Source organism: Channa argus, chromosome 17 (assembly GCF_033026475.1).
Source record: "Channa argus isolate prfri chromosome 17, Channa argus male v1.0, whole genome shotgun sequence".
Taxonomy (NCBI): Eukaryota; Metazoa; Chordata; class Actinopteri; order Anabantiformes; family Channidae; genus Channa; species Channa argus.
The window spans coordinates 19,592,054-19,608,981 of NC_090213.1; the positions used below are offsets into that span (position 1 = coordinate 19,592,054).

Consider the following 16,928-nt stretch of genomic DNA (forward strand, 5'->3'; position numbering starts at 1 on the left):
ATAATGTACTTTTCTACCCTTAAACTACAGTAAGGCAGCCACAAAACAAATTCTTGCACTGTTCCTTTAAAAGGAAAATTAACAGGAGCATAATCTTAAGCACATCTCCTTTTTTTGTTTGTTTGTTCAAAAGGTACATTGCAGTCTGAAAAATCATTTTCCCTTCGATGTTCGTACAGAAACTGCAATGTTTGCTCCATAAACACAATTTTTGAACTTAGTGTGAACGAAACGGCACAAAAAATGAAAAATAAGTCAAACTGGGTGTAGAAAAAAACTCTTTTTTTAATAGTAGGACTGCTGGGGGCAGCAGGTGATTTCAAACTATTTACACAACACACAATAATCAACATCTTTAAATCACAAACTAAACACAACAACACAACCCATTTCAAATCCACTTAGACTCTATGTCCCACAGGGATAATTAAGACACCAAACCCTGATGTCAAGTTTTCAGTTAACTTTTTCACAAATAAAAACATGCTATACACATTTGTATAAAAGAGACAAACTGTACAATTTGTAATAACTGGAAGTGTAAAAACTTTGATGTAGGGCACCAGTCTGCAGCAGATTTTACTCATTTAACTCCTTAAAGTCTGCTTTAAAAGAAAACAAAAAAAAAAGTCGTTACTCTTTTTTTTCCAATACCACTGTGGGCTGCATGTCCTGCAGCTGTTTCAACATCGAATTAGTTAAACCTGAAAAGGTCCCATCTATTATTATTTTAACCTTACTGAGCGATTTCATATTCTGCCGGTTGCTGAACCGGACACAAGTCTCTCTGGTGTTCAGAAGCAGTGTTTTTCTACATGTTTCTGGCATATCAGCGTTCCTCGTGAAGCCATATTCAGGTTTATTGGACTGTTCCAGGAATTTTAGGAAGGACATTTCAAACCCCATTGGTTTAAAGGAGGCCAGTGTAGCACTTTTCTCCGCCATGTCCTCGGGCAGTAGAGCAGGGCAAGAAGAGTCCGATTCATCATCCCTGCTGTAAACCACATCCACTTTGGTCGTGCGTGGAATTTTCTTGCGTTTCACTAGGTTTTCTATCAGTTTTCGTGGACGTCCTCTTTTGCGTTTGAGCACTACAGAGCCGTCAGAACTTTCATCATTTGATAATTTGCTATCCAACAAAACAGCAGGGATTCTTCCAGGAGACCTTCGGCGTAGTACAGGCTTGGAAAATTCGTATTCTCCTCCTTCCAGACCAGGGTCAGCCATCAGCTCATTGTCTGACAGGTCAGATGTGTTGTCCGATTTGGAATCGTCACTCCTGATGGACCGGCACTTCTGTCTCGGTAACTTTTTGCAGAATATGAAGTGGCTCCTTTGGAGTTCCAAGTATTTCTCCGACAGTCCGTGCCCCATATAATGCTTTAATATGCTGCGTTCGGATTTCATCACTGACTCACAGCCTTTAATCATACAGGGGTATTGTAGAGGAAATTTCTTTGTGCACATTGCAGATGCCTCCACTTTTGATTTCAAAGATGGTTTTCCATATTTTGTCCAGTGGTTATTTTTTGACTTGGCAACTGTCTTTGTGTCAATTCCCTTCTGTAGGATCTTTTTATTGCTCTCAATGTTCTCCTTTCCATTGCTTGTCTTAGTAATTTGGTAATGCAAGGTCTTTGCGTTTTGTTTCACCCCACCATCTTTTACTTGTTGATTCTTTAGGTTACATTGGTACAGGTCATGGTGCTTTTTCATGACATGTCTGAGCAAGTTTGATTTTGTGGCATATGAACGGTCACATCCTTCGATCTCACACATGAATGTGCCATTTATTTGTTCAGATTTGACCAGCTTTATATCTTTATGCTGTTCTTTAACGTGTCCAATATACTTCCTGAGAGTAGTGAAAAATGCCGTGCATCCTTGGTGGCCACAAGCAAACTTGCCAAGCCTGATGCCAGACAAGAGACCGCAAACCTTTTTGAGACCGAATTCGTGCAGCTGAAGATAGTGTTGCAAAAGGTTTGGAACATCTTGGAAAATTCGAGAGCAGTCTTGCACCTGGCATCTAAATTCAAAAATCTGGGGAATGTCTGCCTCTGGCTCCTCCTCCTCATGTTCCCTTATTTCATCCAGCCTCTCACTTTCGTCTTGCTCCTTATTTACTTCCAACGATGACAAAGCAGACTGGTGAATGGCCCTGTAATGGAGGATCAGATTAGGCTGGATGGTGAAGGCCGCCAAACAGCCTTGATGAACACAGCGATATGGTCTGTACGGACTCATAGCATCACCTGAGTAGGACTTCTTCGCTTTGGCCTTCTTGGTAAGATCTATGCTTGGCTTAACTATTGACTGCCTCTTCATAACAAACTGTTTGTTAAGAGAAAAAGACCCATTAACTGGAGGAGGGGCAGACCGAGCCTGGCTGAGAGAAGGTGAAACTTTAGCCACATGCGCCAAAACTTGCGGACCACTTATGCATTGATTGGGCAGCTTGGGGGGATTGATTTGTTGCCCATGAGACCCCTGTTCTGCTGTCATCCTTGCTCTTACAGACTGTAAGTCTGATGGGGAGGTCTGAGGCTGTATTGGTAGCATCATTGCTTCGTTGTGCATTGCTGCAGTTTTCAAGGAACGAATGACTGTGGGGGCACTGTCATCTTGAAATTTCGTATTAGTTATTTCATTGTTAGCAGGTGGTACAAATGCCTGTGGTGGGTACTCGGGTTTTAGTGGGTGTTGAAGGGAATACGGACACGTTTTGTTCTCTATTGATGGATGAGTGGTCCCTGTGGTTTGAGCTGCAGGACCCTGGTTGGTACTATCATGCACACTTTGAATGACAGCAGATGCAGCAGCTTTGGCCTGTCTTCGCTTCATATCTAGATCTGCAATTTCTTCTGCTGATAGTTTGTGAGCTGACTGGTAGTGAGTGCGAAGATTTGAATTTCTGGTGAATGTTTTAATACACTTTTGACACTTGAAGGGGGCATACTGGCCATACCTTTTTTTAACCACATTGACCATGTCAATTGTGTAGTTGTGAGTTTTGGAAAGATGCTTCCAAAGTGCTTCACCTGACAAGGTACTAAATGTACATGTCTTGTTCTCACAAGAATAAGGCTTGACAAGCGGAGACGACATTAAGCGATGGGGTTTGACCTTTGCAGATCCTTTCTGAATATTTGTACTACTAGCATTTTGCTTCACATAGGTTGATGTCTGTTCAGATATTTCTCTGACCAAGTCAAGTCTTTCAAAAGCACTTTGGATTTCTGTCATCCACTGCTGCTGGCTGGCAGATAACTGAGAGGGTTCAGGATCTGTATCAGTCACTGCAAAGCCTGTTGGACTCAGCACCTCTTGCAGCGGGGTGGAGGACTCTCTGAAACAAGTAAAGCTCCGAGTGTTCAGTAGTCGTTCAATTTCACTGGAAGTTCCTGGGACAATTACAGAGTTTTCTTGAATGCCTTGTCGTTGACAAGCTGAGTCACTTTTGGCATCACAAGACACCTGACGAAGTCCAGAATTATTGGAAGGACTGGACATTTGGCCATAAGACATGAAGCTCATTGAACTGGCATTAGGTTCAGTGTTGCCTGAAAGACACAAACTGTTTCTACGTTGAAAGTCACCAGCCAAAATCTGCTCCCGCAGTCTCTTTTTAATATCTTGCTCAGTAGTCTTCCTTAGTATATCAGCTTGCTTGCCACTTGCTGCTGGACCAAGCTGACTATCAGGTAACTCTGTACGATTTACTGGAGTACAAACAGTATCTGGTGTCTCACAATGATACCTTTCACTGTAAATTTCCTTAGTAGTCTCAGGGTTTGTCGGAACACTGCCAGGAACAGCAGTGGAAGGGCTTTCTGCAAGTATCTGAGCAAGAAGTGGGTCGGAATACTGACTTCCAGCCAACGTATCTACGCTTGGCTGAGGATAAAGGGCCATACTATACGAGTTGTCCCCTCGCCCCTCCCCTCTCCTCACCTGCAGGTTTTCTGTATGCTGTATGACTGAGCTCCCTGGCAACCGCTCACCATCACCAGCTCCATAAGTCATACAGGGGTTTTGAAACAATGGCTGGGGAGGAGGTGTGTGCACAAAAAGATCAGACATATTAGATTCAGCCATGATTTGCTTAAGTATATCACCATTTGACTCACCATTACTATATGCTTGCAAATTATCTTGACGATAGTTGAGCGTGGGGTAATCTTTTGTAACTGATGAAGCACTTGTTACTGACTGGAGGGGCTTTTCCGGATATACAGCTGCAGTGTTATAGGATACCTCTGACTGAGCGGAGTTAAGGGTTTGCCCTGAATGGAGGAGGTCAAGAAATGATGTGGGCAAATCTGTGTTCAGTTCTGACTCTTCGTATGGTTTGCAGATTGCACGCTTTGACAAATGGCCACCGATGGATTTGGGACTTTTAAACTGTCTAAAACATCTGCAACAAAAAAATTTACCGTCTCTAAAAATAGCTGGCCATTTGGTTCTTTTGTTTTTCCTGGCTTGCTTTTGAATTTCGGGGTTGTTTTTGGCGACGACCTTGTCATTTTCATTTGTTTTGTTATTACTTTCACCGTCTAGAGAGGCACATTTTGACGGTGCGTGACTTTCCATTGCCTTTGTTTTTTCTGGTTCGATGGAGCCCGAGACTAAACTGCCCTGCCGCTGATACGCATATGGAGGACGAAGGTCTTTTTGATCATGTGCCACAATCTTCGCTGCTTCCATGTATGAGGGGAAAACTGACTGGGACCCATCTTCCATAAGCGGTGACTGTACAGACTCCGCTAGTCTGTTCATTGTTGACTCTGTATTGGAGCAAGATGGGACAACGTGTTGCAGAGCAGCACTGCTAGAATTGACAGGTGCCATCATCTTTATATTAGTCGGATAGACTTTGGACGAGCCACAGTTTTGAATATGTTCACTTCCAGGGGCTGCCTGCCAATTTTGTCTACCTGAAATTTGGGACTGTGCAATAACTGGATTTGCATCATTTCTTAACTGAGAGAGAACAATGGGATTTAAAACATTTTCCATCCGGAGTGAGGCATTATGGTTGTGGGCAGGTGAAGAGTGGGAATGTAGGCTACTATAGTTTAAGCCTGTATCTATGTTAGTATAAGGAGATGACTGGATAACATTCTGCCTCTGAACTTCAAGAACTGGTGCTCCATGCTGATTCTGAAGTGAGGCAAGTGAACTCAGATGTCTGACAGATGATGTGCTTGGTGCTGGAGCGTAGGTTATCTTTATTTTAGTTCGAGCAACTTTCCATTGCTCGTAGAACTCTGGGTGAATTGTTTTCATGTGCTTGGCAACACTTCTGTAGGAGCTGTAGTGCCTTGTACACGTTTCAAATGCACAGTGAAACCGCATTCTCTGTCCTGGAGGGGGACCTGTGGGAGAAGGAGACACTGGTCTGTTGCTAGAAAGCGGCTGAGGGTTCACCGTTGGAGGAAGTGGTTGTGACATTGCTGGCTCTATGGAGTTTGTGTGTGGTGATATTGTTACCAAGGTGCTACTACACACTGGCTGTTGCTGTCCTGGGAGTAGTAAGTTGCAGTCAGGGTTGTAATGCATCGGTCCAGTATTGACATTACTGGGGAACATTTGTGGCTGGCCTTGTAAGGCAACTTTACTACAGCTAAGTGGCATGTCACCTAAATTAGGTTCAAATGGAGGTACTGGTTGATTCTGTTGAGGTGGTCTTGTATGGTCAAAAGAATGACCAGCAGAAGTCCCTTTTTGTCCATTAGGACCAAACAGGTGGGAATTCACAGGCTGAATTACAGAATTATTTAAACAGTGTGTCTCAGTGGTTGATAAAGGCGTATTTGGTGGCACATGTTTGACTCCACAATGCCCTAATGTTTCTACAGGTGAGGATTTCAGCAAACTCTCAATGGACACTTGCAGTCTTACGTGATCGTGATCAGCAGCACTTTCAGTGTTCCAGTTTTCCTGTTTAGGGGGCATTGGATTGGAAAGCATTTGTTCAATGAGTGAAGGGGCAGACTGGGTATTTTGTAAAGTCTTTTCAGAAGACGGGCTGTCCTCTTGAGCAGCATGCTTCTCCTGGTGCAAATCAAGCTGCTGCTGTGAATGGAATACCTTTCCACAGTCCACTTCTTTACAGGTGAAAGTCTTGTAATGCTGTGCCTCATGGTCATACAATTTGAAAGCCTCATTAAAAATCTTTCCACAATTTGGAAACATGCATCTAGCCCTAAAAACAGAATGTGTTTTCCTGTGTACAAGGAGCTCAGTGTTGGACAGAAAACTTGCCTTGCAGTTTAACTGGATACAAATGTAAGGCTTCACACCACAGTGAACCTGTAAATGATCATTGAGATGGGTGACATTAACAAAGTGGCGACGGCAGTACTGGCAAACAACCTTTTTGCTCTGCATCTCTAGGAAAATCTTCGCTTCTTCATTTTCCCCATGAGCTTTAACATGTGCAATAAGGTTTTTGAAAAATTTAAAGCTCCTTCTGCATTTTCCGACAGGGCATATATTTTCCTCATTATGCTTGGTGTTAGGCTTTTCCACTTTAGCCTGAGCATTATGAACCAAACTCCCATTTTGCCATGGCAAATCACCTTTTCCACATAGCTCATTTTCTGTCTTGGCCTGTAATTCTGCTATAACTGGGGCGGCTCTTTTAGGATTGGCCAATATCTTGTTGGTTTTGATTGCAGTCAGCCTTTCTTTGCACGACTGTTTTACGTGTGATGTTACATGAGGAATCAACGTGTCTTTTGAGGTAAACGTTTGAGTACATATGGGGCAGCTATATTCTCCTCCACTTAGATGAGTCTGTGCATGGCGGACAATCCTGTGGCCAAGAAACTCTTTGTCGCACAGCACACAATACTGCATGTAAGCCTGCCAGTTTCTGAATCTGGCAGAAATGAAACCCTTTTCTCGCAGTTTCTTCATTTCTCTGTTTTTCTGTTTCCTGTCTTTGACATCTTTTAGTTCGTAGGTGCCACTGATTAAATGATCAGGGAAATTCATAAGTAACGTCTTATTGGAGAAGTCCTCCTCTTCTTCTGGGATCTCTTTATCATTCAGCGAGTCAATCGATGACACTATTGAAGCTTCTTCACCCATTAGTGCTAGACAGTGACGTTTAAGTGTTTTCCAGTCCCAGAACTCCGGGTCAAAAGGCCACTGGGTTTTAAGTACCAGCAAGAGTTCGCAACGTAGTGAGTTGATAACAGGCATATTCTCCTCCTCTAGTTTTTGATCCGGTTGATTGTAAATACCCTCCACAGCATAGTATGAATCCACAGTGGGATCCAGGAGGAACTCAGTAAGCTGACAGGCTCGCTTGACTTCCAGGTCATTAGGAAGCAAACAGGAAATGGTTTTACACACAGTGGCCTTGGCATTTCGATCATCCGAGTCCATCCGCAGAGCACTTATGCACATTTCGATGCAAATTGGCAGTCCAACACAGTCAATCTATAAAAGAGAGGAAACCGAATAATATAAAGCAGCTTAACATTTGAAAAAAAATGCTCTATATAACATACGTGCCTAACACTTTAAACTAAATCATCCAAGATTATCCTATCAGGCAAAACAACCAGCAACAACGCTGTATTGGTTAGATTTGGCCGCTATTAATTTTTCAAATCTAAACAAATATGTTTAAGTAGCACTGAATTATTAATTTCAGTATGGCATTTTAAAATTATCTATTCACCAAAAAAAAAAATGCAATCCCACTTTATAGTTTTGTAATGCACCCAGAATAAAAATTGGTATCCAAGACCAAAGATGATTTTGTAGAGGGCAGCAGCTGCCAATTTCATTCTCCTACTGATATCTACATTGATCAGTCACCGTCCCATTTGGTTTTTACAAAATTTTTATTAACTAATAAATGCTGATTTATCACGATGGGTTAACATGTCAACACATAAAGTGGTTAAAATTTGCTCAATCTTTTTTACCCTTATATATATTTTTTAAATACTGTACATGCTTACCATTACCATGATCTTGAAAAATGTAGACCACAGACCTACCTAAGAAAGCTTTGGAGTAACCTTTTGCTGAAAACATTTTCAGCGGCCAAAACAGGCATTAGAGCCTGTATTTTTTTTTTTGAGCTGATCCATTTAATTTCAGAAATGTAAACTCTAACTGAGTGGATACCTCAAAATAAAAACTGAAGTTTTACAATGGAATAATATAAACGTAAGCAGGAAAATATTACGAAAAATTCAATTCTGATTTTATGCACAATCTTGAGCAAAGAAAAATTTTTTTAACAGACAAATGCACCAGAAATATGTTAAGGAAGACCTATGTCTATGGCCTAGATTTCCCACGGTCATAGACATTAGTACTGCAGATTTGCTGAAACCTCCACTCATGTTAGATGTCTTCATTTAAAAAAAACTAGGCCATTTGATCTACAGTTTGATACATTTTCAGAGCACACAGAGGCCACTTGTCTGGGCATTAAGGATCCTAGTAAAATTGGCATTTTGTAGCATGTCTTGTTGCCTGGCCTGAGAAAAAAGTGAAAAGAATGTCTAAATTCTCTTAAGTTACTCACAGCAGTGTTTCCAATTGGTGTTTTAATATTACGCACTTGTAGCATCATGAAAGTGAAAATAGATGGATGCTTATTATGCCTTTCACTGTTTCTACTAAATTATTTAACTTTTAATTAACTAAAAATAACTAAACGCATTTAGACAATTTTGAATAATTCATGAATGACACACTTGAATATTTAATTTTTTTTCCTTTAAAACTAGGTCACATCTTATATGTAAATTAACTGTTAATCACATGCATGAAAGCTAATCCTGGGCCTATGCACACAAAACAACCTTTGAACCTTATGTGTACTCAGTATTCAGTCAGTACTAAAAACATTGCTTTGAATGTGGGCAAACATCGCCACATCGTAAATGGCAAACAATGTGGGGGGGTTTAATTCCACAAACAGTTAATGGGGATGACAACTTTTGTTATTAAGATGGCGTGTACTTCGATAATATCACAAATTGACATTGTACTGACCTCCGATTGGATGACCTTGATAAGGAAGAGGAGGTGGTATGCCGTTTTGGAAAATAAGGACATCTGGCAACATCTGGTGAGAAAGGTCTGATCTGATGGCTCCAATCGCTTCAGCAGCTTGCTCCAGAACAGAGTAAGCTCCCTGTTTGAATAATACATAGCCCATGTATTGTCTGGTCATTATCAATTAGTCATACTCCCCACAACATATTTATATTTTATTTAACCATTTGTTAAAAATTTGCAAAGACTTGAACACATTACAGAAGAGCTGTATTAGTCATATTACACAGAGGGGTCATAATTTAACGGAAATTTAATGCAAGTGATTCATTGTGTGCTCTGCCAGTTGATTTAGACACAATGTACAAATACAGTCCTGAACTAAACTTGGACAGTATGAAGTTTTTCATGCCACACACAAAGCTGCAAATAACTGTACAAATGTCAGACATGTGCAGTTCATCAGATGAAATAAAAGGAAGTGCCAAATTGGAGCATATGGTGCTACATTTGTTAAAAAGAAATATAAAAAAAAAATAAAATAAACAGGTAACTGGTTTAAGAACTAATATGTCATCCAGTGGAGTGCTTTGTCTGGACAATATGTTGAATAGTTAGGACAACAGCAGAAGTTTAAGACATTAAGAAATGAGCCAATCCAGGCTGTAGACTAATTAAAAGTGACTAGAGAAGATTCAATGTTGGCTTAACTAGCTGTATGGGGACTGTGGAAAATACAACTTATTTAGAAAATGACCAAAGTAATCCTTTATAATGTGCCAAAAGTGTAGACCCGGGAACCTTAACTGGTTGCACACGAGTCGAAATGTTAAAACGACAACAAGTTGAAGTATGCTACTATGGAAGAAATTAAAACCTCAATAATTCATTTAAACCACTGCATTTTAATTGCTCCATCACACATCCCTTTTATTTACCCCACGAAAGCGTTGTGCATGCATGTATGGCCCCATGTAAAGGGCACATAAGGGATTTTGAATTTGGGTACTTTGGCTGTTTGTTTTAAGCCTAATAGTAGCTTGCTTCATTCGCAGTGACATCTTGGGATATTCTAATGACAGTAAAAGAAAATATTTGAAAAGCAAATGTAATGCTTGAACCCTTAATCTTCTCTCTGCTTACTTGTACATGACTAACAAGGGGGTAATACACAGGGGGCAGACAACAGCTGCAGGATATGAGTGTCCATGTGAAACTGTGTGAGCTATGAATAAAACTCATCTTACCAAGCACAGTACATGTCCCCTTGGATAAGCTGTCGGGTCAGAAAGGCTGTGCATAAGTTGAAAGCTGCCGTTTCATCTCCATCTGACTCCAGGTTGCATATCATCTCCAATGCATCACGGCAGTCCTCTTTTGAAAGCTGCACAGATAGATGCCATGTAAATAGTATGTAACTTTCATTGGAAACTACATGTTCTCTTAAAGAATGATCATCTAATAATTCAAAAGAACTAAGTGACAGCACAAATGTTTCTAATGCTAACAGTCTAAACAGGGTTTGGGTCTAGTCTGCCATCTTGTGGATGAGAAAAAAAACATATTAAAGCTACATCGGACATAGCACAGAGAAATGTAGTGTAGCTAGCAGCAAGCAGCATCTGGCCTCTCATGAATCAAAACATCAGAGGTTGAGTTAAATATTGTTATGTAGTTGGTCTGCTCCAACTGGACAGCTGTTTTATGACACATCTACCACCACCTCACACACCAACAATGTTTTGCAATCTATTCAACTGTACATATTGCTCACCTCATCCATGACCTGATCCTGTTCTGAGGTAGCACAGAGGCACACGAGGTACATCTGTTTGAAAGCTCCCGTCCCTTGAAAGGCATTGCCCTCGCAGCATGTCTTCGCCACTTGAGCAGCCTTCCCTAGCTGCTTCTCCTTTATCAGCTGCTTCACCCTCATCTCCAACAGGACCGGCCCCTCCTGCACAAGAAACTCCTCTACTGCAAACCAATTACAACATAGACAGTAAAAATATGTCTTCAAAAAAAAAATCACTTCAGAAATTGTAAACAAGTGCAGGAAATAACATCAGCTCAATATCAGGAGGCACTTGACCACAGTACCCAGAACCATATCAAAGGGTCTGAATACTTCACCTTTTGATTTTAATACGTTTAAGAATATTTTTACGAAAGTACAGTAAACACTTTCTAAAGTCACTATACATAAAGACAGAAAGCAAATGCAGCTCCCGTTTCATATACACTAATAAACTGAATAAACTAAATATTAAATATCACACTTGTTAACCATACAGAACAAATACACATATGCTGTACTCATCTAAATCTGAATAATATCTGAACATTTCTCAAACAGTCCTTTCTAGGAAATTGTAAAACTTGCACAGGAACTCACCTTGTTCTGACTGTAGAGTTTCGTTTGACAGAAGGCCTTGCAGGACCCTGTTGGTCCAAACACCATCATTTTGACCCAAAGCAGAGAGTGGGGCTAGCTGATTGAGTCCATTCTCCTGCAGTTTACTGTGAGCAAACTGTATACAAAAAGAAATGCCATTACTTGTTTTCAAATTGTATGTGATTTCTGGGAGCATCCATCATTTACAGTCACCTGACTTCCAACCAAACACTCTTTACAGCCCTTGATGCTGTATCTCAGTTGCAAAAAACAGCAAAATCAAATTTATCAGCTAACAGGTAACAACAGCAAATTATTTACGGTAACGTTAGCTATCTTGCTAAGATCAATAGTTTCAGGGTCACTGTAGTCACTGTTCTTGGGCAATTGTGACAGGACAATAATATTTTATTTGACCAGGTTAACACAGTATCTTATGACATAAATATATTCTGTGTGAGGTTAACCATTCCTAACGCCTTAATGTCCTACCATTGGGTACCATTTATTAGTATGCACTAATGAAGCCTGCATCTCATCTTATTTATAAAAAAAAAAATAAAAATAAAAAAAAAGAATGCAGCTGACAAAAGCTTCTTTTGACCAACAGTTGTTGTTAAAACGAGAATGTATATCCTCACCTGTACAGATGACTTAAATTCTTTCCATAATCCATCTGGAACATCGTCTTTCAGTGAGAGCAAAAGCTCCACAAAATTCCTGCAGAATTAAAGGAAACAACATAGAGATAAAACTGATCTTTATTTACTTAGAAATCTTAAAAAGAAAAAAGTGATTTAGCTTTTATTACTAGGTGTCAATAATCATTAACTATAAGGGTAAACAATAAATCTGCCGTTAAATCGCATTTTTAATGGCACTTACAGTGAGAGCCTCTCAACCACAAGAGGAACATTTTCACACTGCAGGGAGAGGTATGGAGAGGCCTGTGCATAACTTAGCATGGCGACTATGTACACTTCCACGAGAGGCAGAGGATCTTCCTCTATCTTGCAACGGCCTGCATACTCCAGCAGGGTCTACAGAGAGTGGAAAACAGTCAATTACTAAACACCAATTTGAAGATGCGCTCTATTTAACACAATAAGTCACACTCATCTATGCCAAATGACAGTCATCTTAGAAAGTACCTCAAGTAATTAACTTAGATTATTATATTCTTAAATTAAAACAATCATCGACTAATATTTCAATAAGAAGGGGAGAGGGAAACAGAGAGCGAAGGTTAAGAAATGCAGCAGCAAATCGAAGATAAAGGAGGATGGTGTCTGATCTGTTTTATTTTTGCTGATACAGGCCTGCACATGATGCTCTACTGAATACAGAGGGTCCTGATTCAGAACCACACACTGATCTAATGGACGTAAAAAGGTACTAGTGTGATCCACTAGATCATCAGAGGTAAGTAAAAAAACCTCTGACGCCTTGATACAGCAAACACTAAAGGAAGAGGTCGTCCATGAGACAAAAAAAAAATACATTAGAGAATTGGTAAGAAAAATGACTTTGATGTAATGCTTTGAAAAACCACCCCAAACAAACAAACAAACAAAAAAATCTCCATTGTTTTAACTATCACAATCATCAACCATTAAATGACAGAGTTGGTCAATTCAAATTGGGTGATCTTAAGTAACTTCTTTATACCCATCTGTCTACCACTTGAGTTACTAAGTTGTATTGCTATTGCTATGGAGCAAAGACAGTGACTTCAGAATCAGGAAATTTACCATTGACACAAAAGAAAATGTCAGTGTGCACCAACAGCCTACACAATGGATAACTACAACTAATGATTCTTAACAGGGTCAAAGAAAATTAAAAGCTACTGTGAATTAGGACCTGCCCAAACAACAACCAAGTTTATTGATAACTACGTAACACACTTTATTTTTTTTAAGTAAAATTGATTTGTTGTAAATGCGGTTATAATCCATTGTGTCTATTTTAATAATTTGGGATTTTATTCTTAGTTTTTATTGTAAAGCACTGAAGATTAACTGGTCAATAAATGTATCATGCCAGTGCCAGTTCAAGTTGTATATTGTAGCTTTAGGGGTCTGGAAGTGACAGCTGGAATAAGACCCTGCTAACTGGTTTATTTTGGCAAAACTTAAGAGAATATTCACCACATTTTAACAATTAATTAAAAAAAGTGATAACAATATAATGCTGTTACTGTTTATGCCAACATTTCAAGAAATTGATTATTTTCTTGGCTTTCAGAGAATACTATTCGAGTCCTTGGCAGCAGCAACAAAACAAAAAAAAACTAGTGGTTTACTACATATTTTTTCACTTCCATATATTATGCATAAATAGATTTTAGATAGATGGATAAATAGATATAGAAGTGATTTGTATCATGTCTTCCATTTGAGGAAAAATAAACATAACCAAAGTGGCCTAGCCTTCATTTAATGGTAATAAATGTGACACACAACCACAAAAAAAAAAAAAAAACAGAAATTGTCTGATTTGATTTGAGGGTCTTTCATATGGATATTGGGAATTATAATGTGTGAAGTTTTCCTTTCTCAATTTTGGGTTTGTTTTGTTGACGTGAAAACCACAGCATGACAACAGTCAAAACTATGGTTTCTTCTCTATGGATGAAACAGTGCCGGTTGAAATGTATTGGACCTGATAAACCTTGAAGGTTGTCAGGTCAGTTTAAGAATCTCAATATATTGACTACTTGCATGAAATTATTTATTATACATCATCTAAAGCTGAGCTGAAGACCAATCAAAAAGTATATCTAAAACAAATTTCAAAACCTTTTACATCAAAATGTTGAGTGATAGAACCAATGTCCTTTATTTGGTTAATAAAGTACAAATTAATCCTGTTTGTATACATATATTAAGCTAAAAAAAAAATCCTCAATGTTAGTTTAAACTAAAGAATTTCCCCAGTCAAGGTTAAAAAAAAAACAACTAACAAACAAAAAACATTAACTCTCATAATTTAAAGTTGTAAAGTCACAGCACTTTAAAACTGGAGGAAACGCTAAACATTTCCAGACAATGCACTAATTAAGTTGTCCAGCAGTAAAGGATGGTTTTGATCAATAATAGGATTTGTGAATATTTGTGACTCTCTGTCAATAATACATCTTAAGCCCTCCTCATTATTACTGACGCATGACTTTTGAGAATGGCTTCATTCATTCATTATTAAATTGGATATCATACCCCTGTATCACTTTGTGTTCTCTTTCTGGACATAAGAGGCATATTTCCTTCATCCAAATACAATAACCAAGAAATCCCTACAATGGAGTCGAGCTGCTTGGTGCAGATCCGCCCTCTCTGTAATCTCACATGCTTAAACGTCATACAAGCAGCTATTTAGCTACGAGACTGTGGAAATCACTGCAACATACAGGACTCAAGGATGAATGACTGAAATTTACGTTGCATTGTTAGCAGCTATGGTGCAGATCAGTAAGCATCTTCCCCCAAAGCGTGCGTTCCATTCCGCACGTACACATCCATCGCGGAAAAACTCGTAAGTCCAAGCAGCTATACTGCATTTTGTTTGAAATGCTACATTGTTGTAACCTAAGCAGCCAACTTTGAGGCAAGGACAGACTTAAAAATATCTATTTTAAAACAAGTCAAGCTCCCTTTGCTACCCTTGGGGCTTCTTTTCCACCTCAATCTGGGGAACCCAGTCTTACGTGCACGCGCACGAAACCAAACATACAAAGCTAAAAGCTAACTGCAGATGGAACCGGCAACTGTCCCAACGTTACATACTCCGCAGTCGCATGCAGCCATTGGGTGGTTGTTATCAGTCTACACTGAAGAACTATCCCAAGGGTTTTAAACCCAATAACACAGGGGTTAACTAACCTAACATTACCTTCTGCACACAAAGCTATCGGGTGCTAACAGTGAAAGCTAGCTAGCCGAGCTAGCCATGTCAACAGTCAGTTTCAGTTCTACTTGTGCTTAGTACTTCACCGATTAAACTTAGAAATTAACCATTTCACATAATTTAATCATGCAAATGTTAGTGTAAAAAACACGAATGACAAATACACAACATACGCAACCACAGTTCAGCTTTAATCAAACATTTACCTGGATTATCCAGAAGCAAATGCGTACTGTTCATAATACTAGCATGAAGGCTAAATATATGAAGTAAGACAACTCACCATGCAAAACTCTTGGCAATACTCAGAGGAGAACTGGCTTGGAGAGTCGTCGCTTTGTCTCTCTACGATTTTCTGCAGTTCTCGCAACCGGTGTCTTAGTTCCCCAATGGTTCCACTGCTACCGTTCTCAGGACTAATGTCCTGCTCGGCCTCCTCGTCCGCCATCTTCACACCAAGCTCCAGCGCGTACCTCTATTGCGTATGTACGTAAGCAGCGGGAGGGGGGCTGATGTTTACGTGGTTTTGAATACAACTTTATTGAATCAAGATTGACACAAAACATGGAACACGGAGAGACATAACCAATGATCGTAAAAAATAGCTGAGAGATAAAGCAAAGCTAGACAAAGGAAAAATATGACAAATTTGCACAACAAACAAAACCTAAAAATATTTAAAACTCAAACGTAATATTTTTACAGCTTTAGTATTTTTCGAAGTTGTACTGTGTTTACGTAGTGATAGTTATGCTGTCGTAACTGCACGAAGTCACATGAGAATAAGATAGTTCACTGTGTTTGTTCAACAACAACCAGGTAACAGGCTGTAATCATTGCAATTTGATCAGGTATTTGAACAACCTCAATTAAGTGCTTTATACAGAAGAATAAGACGACTGTTGTAATAAAAGTTTCTCAGATGTTATACTGGAAGTATTTGCATTCACCTATAACCGACAAGAAAAATTACTTTTCTGGGTTGACTTCTATATCTCATACTGATCTTTGTGTTGTATAAAAACAGTCATCTAGTAAGGTACACAACACTTGATGATTTTGATGTCTTTTTCTTAGCCTTTACACACAATTAAAATATTTTGTATTGTTATTAATTGTGTGTATTTTCTCTTCTAATTTGTGTTGTGTTTTGATTTAATTTAGCTGGTTTCCTACATGTTCATTTATACTCTCCTTTCAGCAACATTACGTTTCTTTTTGATCACTTAGGGGCAGCTAACAAAGCAGAACAAATGATCAATGATTTTATCCCCTTTTAATGCTCCTGTGGTAAATTTGTTTACAAGCAGTTGCCTGTTACACATCCAGCATTTTATCATAACAATTCCATTAAATAGAGGTGTTTTTAGCTTCATTTTGGTAAAATTGCCAGTGGCTGAAATGCTGGTTTGTGTTAAACAGTAAAAGTTGTATCGTAGGTGAACGCTTTCAGTTTTGATGCATAGTATATCATATTTCAGTAATTGATGCCGTCTCTCTTCTCAGTGGTAACAGATGTGCTGATGCAATATCAGACCAGCAAAAACAGAGTAACTGGAGCTAAAATACAGCATTTTATTAAAGCTTATTGTTC

At 39.2% G+C, this 16,928-nt stretch overlaps 1 protein-coding gene across 1 annotated transcript; it reads right to left on the reverse strand.

The window, feature by feature from the left end:
- Nucleotides 1–265: 265 nt before the first annotated feature.
- On the reverse strand, nt 266–15,802 carry znf292b (zinc finger protein 292b). The gene is made up of 8 exons (XM_067481819.1): nt 15,618–15,802; nt 12,314–12,468; nt 12,070–12,148; nt 11,429–11,564; nt 10,808–11,010; nt 10,281–10,417; nt 9,031–9,172; nt 266–7,452 (listed from the first exon to the last, which is right to left on the reverse strand). Exons 1-8 carry the CDS (start codon nt 15,780–15,782, stop codon nt 634–636), a joined length of 7,836 nt encoding a protein of 2,611 aa, XP_067337920.1. The 5' UTR covers nt 15,783–15,802; the 3' UTR covers nt 266–633.
- Between the last annotated feature and the right edge of the window lie 1,126 nt (nt 15,803–16,928).